This window comes from Oryctolagus cuniculus, chromosome 11, assembly GCF_051225735.1.
Source record: "Oryctolagus cuniculus isolate XC-2025 breed Fujian yellow rabbit chromosome 11, ASM5122573v1, whole genome shotgun sequence".
Classification (NCBI taxonomy): Eukaryota; Metazoa; Chordata; class Mammalia; order Lagomorpha; family Leporidae; genus Oryctolagus; species Oryctolagus cuniculus.
The window spans coordinates 35,158,126-35,165,845 of NC_142877.1; the positions used below are offsets into that span (position 1 = coordinate 35,158,126).

At 36.7% G+C, this 7,720-nt stretch overlaps 1 protein-coding gene across 2 annotated transcripts in view; it reads left to right on the forward strand.

Moving 5' to 3' along the window:
* The window catches only part of SNAP25 (synaptosome associated protein 25), a 95,923-nt gene extending 88,459 nt beyond the window's left edge, over positions 1-7,464 (forward strand). For both annotated transcript variants that reach the window (XM_002710974.5, XM_002710973.6), the window contains exons 7-8: positions 2,138-2,282; positions 6,175-7,464. In XM_002710974.5, coding sequence (XP_002711020.1) covers positions 2,138-2,282; positions 6,175-6,243 — 214 coding nt within the window. In that variant the 3' untranslated portion in view covers positions 6,244-7,464. The remainder of the gene's footprint in view (positions 1-2,137; positions 2,283-6,174) is intronic.
* The last annotated feature ends 256 nt before the right edge of the window (positions 7,465-7,720 follow it).

The window sequence follows — 7,720 nt, forward strand, 5'->3', positions numbered from 1 at the left end:
AAACTTCAAACCTAATCCCATGTGATGGGATGCAGTCAACACCAAGGAATACAAAAAAATAAAGATAAAATTATCTTCAGACTATGTGTATATGGTATATATGAAATATAACTGAATTTGACAATTAAATGTGGGTCCATTCCTGAAGATATACTATAATGTCTATACAAATATTTCAAAATCCCCCAAAAATTCAAAGTCAGAAACACTTCTCATTCAAACATCTTAGATAAAGGATATTCTGCCTTTACACCAGGACTCACTAGTGGCCAGAGTAGTTACTTGTGTAATTACCTGTTCCTGGGCCACTATTGACCAACCAATAGCTGCCATTTAAGTGATGTGTCACTGCACTGAAGTGTAAGGCATGGAAATGTACCTAGAACCTGACCATTGTCAAGTGTATTCCTGCTTCTGTCTGCTTCCAGGGAAACTGAACCAAGGGTTCTCCAGCCAATGGCTGCATATCAGAGTCTTCTGAGGAAATGTTTTAAAATATTCACACAATTTGTGCAATGCACACCAACTGAATCCGACTCTCTTGAAATAGGATACCAACATCTTTGCTTTTTAAACTTCTCAGATGGTTGCAATCAGAGCCAAGAACCATCAAACTGGAAGCAGATAAAGGGTCTCCAAAAAGTTCATGAAATTTTCATATTATGAAAAAACTATGCATAGGTTTCAAAAAAGTGACACCAAAAATCCATTTTTCCACATTTTTAAATGATTTATTTCTTTGAAAGGCAGAGAGAGAGAGAGAGAGAGAGAGAGTTTCCATCAGCTAGTTCACTCCCCAAATACCCACAGCAACTGGAGCTGGCCTAGTTCACAGGCAAGAGCCAGGAACTCAATCCAAGTCTCGCACATAGGTGGTAGGGGCCCAAGTACTTAGGCCATCCTCTACCTGCTTTGCAGCACATCATGAGAGAGATGGATTGGAAGCAAAGCAGCCAGGACTCAAGCTGGTGCTCCGACACAGAATGCTGGCATCACAAACAGCTTAACCTTCTGTGCCACAGCACCTATCCCTTGACAAAATTTTTAAGTACCTTTATGTACTGAGAAAAATTCTAGAATAAGCCTTTGCCATTTGCAATCAAGTACCTTAACTTTCAAGTTAGATTGTGAAAAAATAGCAAGATAGTAAAGTGCTATGTGAGCCAGCTCCTTCTTCCCCACTCTCACCTGATTCAAACTAAAACAATAATCTTTTATCACAGTTTTCTACTTTGAAATTACTCATTCATATATACTACTTTAAAAAATCATAGCATTAAAATGTGAATGAATAAAATTAATCTTGAATAAGTAAGTCCCTTTGGAGTTCTTAGAAGCAAGCAGGATTAATGGGGCAGACTGTCATTATCATTATTACTCTTCCTGTTGATGTTGGTCCCAAATGGAAAAAGAGAAGAGTAGAAAGGTTTTCTGACTCAACACACTAAACATTTTCTTTCATTCTCAATTTGAATCTTGAAGACTTTGGTTGACATTACAGAAAGAAAAATATAGTTTCTATCTAGTTCAACCTTCGTTTGATGACCTGTAGTACTTCCAACTAATATGATTTTATCCTTAAAAAATAAAAATTTTGGTAAACATGAAGGTGAGAAAGATATGCTGGTAGAAGTGAGAAAAGTAGATAAACCAATCTATTTAAATATACTTTCTTTAAAAATAGAAATTCAGGGGTTCAAAATGCAATTTTTAAAATTACTTCTTTTCCAGTCCAAATGCTGCATTTATTTAGCAAGTTGGCTATACAGAAAGGAAGCAATTATGAAGTTTCTTTTTATGTTCAAAGTTCTGGCTCAATTTACACCAAAAAAAATTCTAAGCTGCTATTCCAGGAAAGCATTTGCCAAACGATGTTCCTCCAGGAACCTCCCTAAATACATACAAACATACACACATATCCTTTTCCTCCTATATGTCCCCCTCCTTTTCCCTAAAAATGAAGCATAAAATTACTTTCTTATGTATGAAAGCTAAACTGTGTTCTTGCTTTGAATAGAGAATAAAGACAGATAAAATAGATGCCTGAAGTTCTACAGACATTCCCTAAGCTTTGTGTCCTGGTTATTCAAGATTTTTCTCACCCTCTCTCTTCTAAAAAATATTACTTGGCTGCCAGGGTAACAAATGATGCACGAGAAAATGAAATGGATGAAAACCTGGAGCAGGTGAGCGGTATCATTGGGAACCTGCGTCACATGGCCCTGGACATGGGCAATGAGATCGATACGCAGAATCGCCAGATTGACAGGATCATGGAGAAGGTGAGCACGTGGCAGTCAGCAGGTGGCTACTGTTGGTCACTACCAAAATAACCAATAGGAAGCATGAAGGGCACAACAGGACCCTCAAACCATGGCATTCCATTCAGGTCTATTGATACTTGGAAATTTCCCCTGTAATTTTCCTAAATGAAAACCCAGGATTCAGCAACAGAACTGGAGTGAAGACAAACAGGTAGAATTTAACCTACTGGCTATTTGTCACAGGCTCCTATATGCCAGGTATTGTACTAGGCGTGGTAAGACATATGAAAATGAGGAAAACACCATTCTTACCCTATGGGAGACAACTAACCATCATATGAATTTATCACCACCAAGACAATCTACAGATAAAATGCTGAAAGGGTTAAATAAGGAAAGATTTCAAGGAGCATGGATTGGAAAAAATCTCAAGAGAAAAGGTGAATTTGAGTAGAGTCTTAAACAATGGAATTTTCAACTGGAGATGGCAAAGCAATTCAATCAGGAAATGAGAGAAAGAACAGTTGGTTTAACAGGCGATGTGTATGTGCTTTGTTGTTAGAAATGCCAAAACATGAATCATAGTTCAAGACCTGGTTTGCATTTCCAGTCCAACAGTTCACATCCTCAAATATCAAAACAGGAAAATTACCACTTGATGAAACTGAGTTCACACACGGACACTAGGCTTAGCTTTAAGACCATCAGTGTCAACAAGAGCCATAAAGAAGAATGGAGAAAGTAGAATGGGAAGAGATGGGGCTGGGGGCTTAAAATTAGAACAGAACAGAAAGAAAAGTCTATGAAGAGACTTAGGGCACCAAAATCTAATATTCTATACCATACAAATCTGACATAATTTCTACTTCCTTGTAGTAATTATGTATCTATAATCTTGTTTTGGCTTCTCTTATGTTGTGTGTTTATTGCCTGGGAGATATTGACGTTCTTATTCTGAGACACTGAATTTCTTGATAATGCTTGGTTCCACTTCAGTAGACACAGGAGGATAGTTTGGAGACTTTTGAATCATAAGGCTACATAGCAGTTTCATGGTACCAGAGCAGCCTGCAGTGACTTGAAAGTGGAAGGAGCAGTCATGAAGGGAACACTTTCCTTATCATGTTATATGTGCTCCATATTAAAAATATCTGATTGCATAATATCTTGCCTTATCAATATTGAGTTACCAAAATGTCAGTGTTAGTTGGCAAAATACTTGTTCTTTGCTTGCTTTTGCAAGTTATGACATACTTATTATTGCTGAAGCCTTTGATATGACAAAAGTGTTTGAAGTCAATGGATTTTAGAACTTGAGAGTTTCAAAATGAATTTGTATTCCTTAAATAAAAGGTTTCTGGAGGGAGAAAAATGCACCACAGCCAGCACAAGATGACCTAAGCCGTTATGGCCCAGAAAAATGAACTGAAAAATAATTACTGAACTATACTGCAATGTGAAAATGATTTGAGAAAACAGGAAGTATTCATTTTCTATTAATGGAGCCAATTTACTTGCAGATGCAAGCAGTAAAGCATCAAAGTCAGTTAGAGTTACATAAAGAGAGGTTTTACTAATAGAGGGGTCAAACTCTTATTGACAGGGTTGGACTTTAAGCCAGAAAATGTGTTCTTGGAAAGGCAAGAGATATCTTGATTTAGCTACTTTGTATTTCTAGATCTAAAAGTAAGAGAATAATTCAAACCTAGGGCTCTCCAGTGGTCATCCTGGCTTTCTCTTAGGGTAAAGAATATAGCGTATGTTGGATATGCCAGTGAGTTCAGGGTTCTCTAGATAGAAATATGAAAACTGTGTAGTTAGCTTCCATAAATAAAGCCCCTAATATACAAATAGGATGAACACAGATGCATTCTCCAAACACCAAGAAGATATCTAAAGGAGATTCTTGGAATTTTTCCCACAAGGTTCTCCTTTTATATAATTAAATGAATATGTGGTACTCTTCTGTCATATACTGTAAGCTAGAGTTTTATTATGCTTCAGAAAGAATTTAGGTAGGAATCATATATACTTATTGAACATAAGTCTGTCCCAGATCTGGCCATTACCTTTGAAGATATCCAAAGAGTAACCTTGTGCTCTCTATCAAATATTCTTTTGTAAGGTTTATAGGTATATTCTTATGGAAGAGATTACAAAAAATTTACCTTCAAAAATGCCATTTGTTCTAAAATGGATTATTTTTTTCTCATCTGAGCTTTTCTGAGTTCAGTCTGGAAATAGCATAATTCAATCCACAGAAACATTTCACGTTGGTCTGAGCCTGCAATTTTCCTTGGTGCTGTAGTGTCATTATTTCAGCTATGATTTGTAGTTGGAGAGGGAGGATTTAAGAGTCAAGTAAAATTGGAGGGATAATCCATTTTTCAAATGAGGAATCTAAGGCCAAATATTTGAGTCTATAGTTTAAAATAATCAAGGAGAATCAATGTTCTGTCATAGGAAGTAAATACTTGTTTTGAAAGCCAACTCTTGATTATCCGAACAGATGGCAGAGAACCATGGCCAGATAATTCAGGGTTATGAAATATGTTTAACCTTAAAATTTTCTATTTGAATTTAGATAACTAATGTCTTTGTAATTCATAATGCAAATTAAATAGGAAGACCTAACTTTATGGAGACTGGAAAGCACCAGGCATGGTAGTAGATGCAAAGTCAGTAATTTTAGAGTCGTATTAATTCTGGTTGACAGAACAGTTTGATTTCCCCTACTGCCTAGGAGCTTTATTTTCCTCTTTTCCCCTTCCCAGGCTGTAGAGTGGAAGACAACATTACCAGTCAGCACAGGGCCAAGCAATAGCTTAAATAGAACCATTTACTTCACCTCGACTTGCAATCTCATCTACTCATCTTTCTCAGTGGTGATGTGGATAACTAGTTTTCAGGTTTCCAGGGTTAAGCCTGATAGAAGCCCTGGATTTCATTTCATATACAGCAAAACGCAACCCAAGCAGTGAAGAGATTAATCAAGGAACTGATGTGACCAAGGTACAGAAGTATGGTACACTTGGCCATGTTAAAAACAAGCTTGTGATCAAATATTAAAATGAGTCTTCAGAAACAGGGCTTATAAACTAATGAGGTACCCAAAAGCAAGCCATGTTTTCACCCAGTAAATGATAACTGCAGTATAAGAAAAATTGAGCAGTTAGTTTTTCAAAATATTATTCTAAGTATATCATCTATGGAAACTTAGAAAATCCACATGCACACTTCAGCAGCAGAGTAATTAACCATGTGAACTTTGACCCCAGGCAGCATGCATCCTGACCCTGGTTTCCCCATTCACTAGCCCTGACTTCAGACAAATAGCCTAGCTGGCTTCCTCACTTGGAAAATGGAGCTAATAGTCATACTCACCTCATAGTTGTTATTGTCGATGTTGAAGAAGTAGAATGTAACAGATGCTCTTGCTTATAATCAGTGTTTTTATGGCTTCTAGTTTGTAGACAAGAAACCTGAGGCCATGAAATATTATTTTCTCAATGTGACATTGCTAGTAAGTTAGCCATGATTTGAATCGAACTGTACAAATAGTGGCAATTGAACTCAGTTCAACAAGTGTGAATGTCTATAGTCATCACTGAGGCTCATTCCAAGTCATCACTGAGGGTCATTCCAAGACAGATAAGTGTGTATACATATCACCCTCAAAACAATGCTCTCTGGTTGGGAAAACTGTCAAAAACTAAAGTAAAGCTTCTGTGGTCTTGTCCAAGCGGAGCTATAGTGATCATCATAAAAATACAAAGAAATGGATAGTCAAATCTGACCAAGGAAATTTCATGATAATTTCACCCAAAATGAAGCACTTGAACTGTACTCAAAAGGATGAATAGAATTTTAAAGGGTTCCTGAGTTCTGTTTTCTTTCCCCTTCTTTCCAGGCTGATTCCAACAAAACCAGAATTGATGAGGCCAACCAACGTGCAACAAAGATGCTGGGAAGTGGTTAAACGTGCCTGCCTCTGTTCTCTCTCGAATGCTGTTGGGCAAGATAGCTCCTTCATGCTTTTCTCATGGTATTACCTAATAGGTCTGCACACAAACACACATCAATCCACCCTCATTGTGAATGTTGTCTTGTGTTGTCTGTCAGCTTTCCAACAATACTATGTGTCTTTCGTTCTCTGGGTCTCTTTCTTTCCAAAGGTTGTATATAGTGTTCATTTGGTGGCTTTAACGCCCTACATTAGAAGTCTTGGGTTTCATTTTTCCTTTTCTCTCCTCAGTGGTGTTTGCTGAATGACAACAATTTAGGAATGCTCAATGTGCTGTTGATTCTTTCAATACACAGTATTGTTCTTGTAAAACTGTGACATTCCACAGAGCTACTGCCACGGTCCTTTCATTGGGTGTCAGGCTCTGAATCTCTCAAAATGTGCTCTGTTGGGTTCCTCATGGCTGTTATCTGTCTTTATGATTTCATGACTAGACAATGTGGAATTACATAACAGACATTGCACTAAAAGTGATGTGATTTATGCATTTATGCATGAGAACTAAATAGATTTTTAGATTCCTACTTAAGCAAAAACTTTCCATGACAGTAGCATACTGATGAGAAAACACACAACAACAACAGCAACAACAAAACAACAACAAAGCATGCTCAGTACTGAGACACTGTCAAGATTAAGTTATACCAGCAAAACTGCAGTAGTGTCATTTTCTTTCTGGCAACATATAGACTTATTAACCATAATCATCCTTTTTTAAAAAATATAGTTTTAAAAAAAGATGGATTTGACACATCACCATTTAATTATTTCCAGTAAAATGTGTGTTTGGCTGAAACTATGTGACATGGATGCACTGTAAGGTTTGTTTGCTGCTTTTGAAGACTATGTTTTGGAGAAAGCAATCTTGCTGTGAAACAGTGTGGAAATGTAAATTTTCTAAGGTTGACTTTAATTAATCTCCATTTCCCCTGTGATTTGTTAACAGTACAATTCTTTGTTGCTTAATCTAGAGCTATGCACACCAAATTGCTGAGATGTTAAGTAGCTGATAAAGAAACCTTTAAAAAATAATATAAATGAATGAAATATAGATAAACTGTGAGATAAATATCCTTACAGCATGTAATATTAAATTCCTCCTGTCTTCTCTGTTGGTTTGTGAAGTGATTGACATTTTGTAGCTAGTTTAAAAATTATTAAAAACTATGGACTCCAGGTATCTGTTTTATTTTCTTCATGGACCCGTCTTAAATTTGCACTTACACAAGAAGAGAAAACCTGGCTACTCTGTCCCACTTCTCATAGGAAACTAGTTCTGTGTGCTGAGAATATCATGTGGAAAAACCAAAGATGTCCCTTTTAATCCCAGTGGCAACTGATGACTTGGCTTGATTTTCGTAACTTCAGAAATAGTGTGTGTGAATTCAGTATTGGCTGTGGTAGAAAAAGTAATTTTTCAGCAGACATGGAA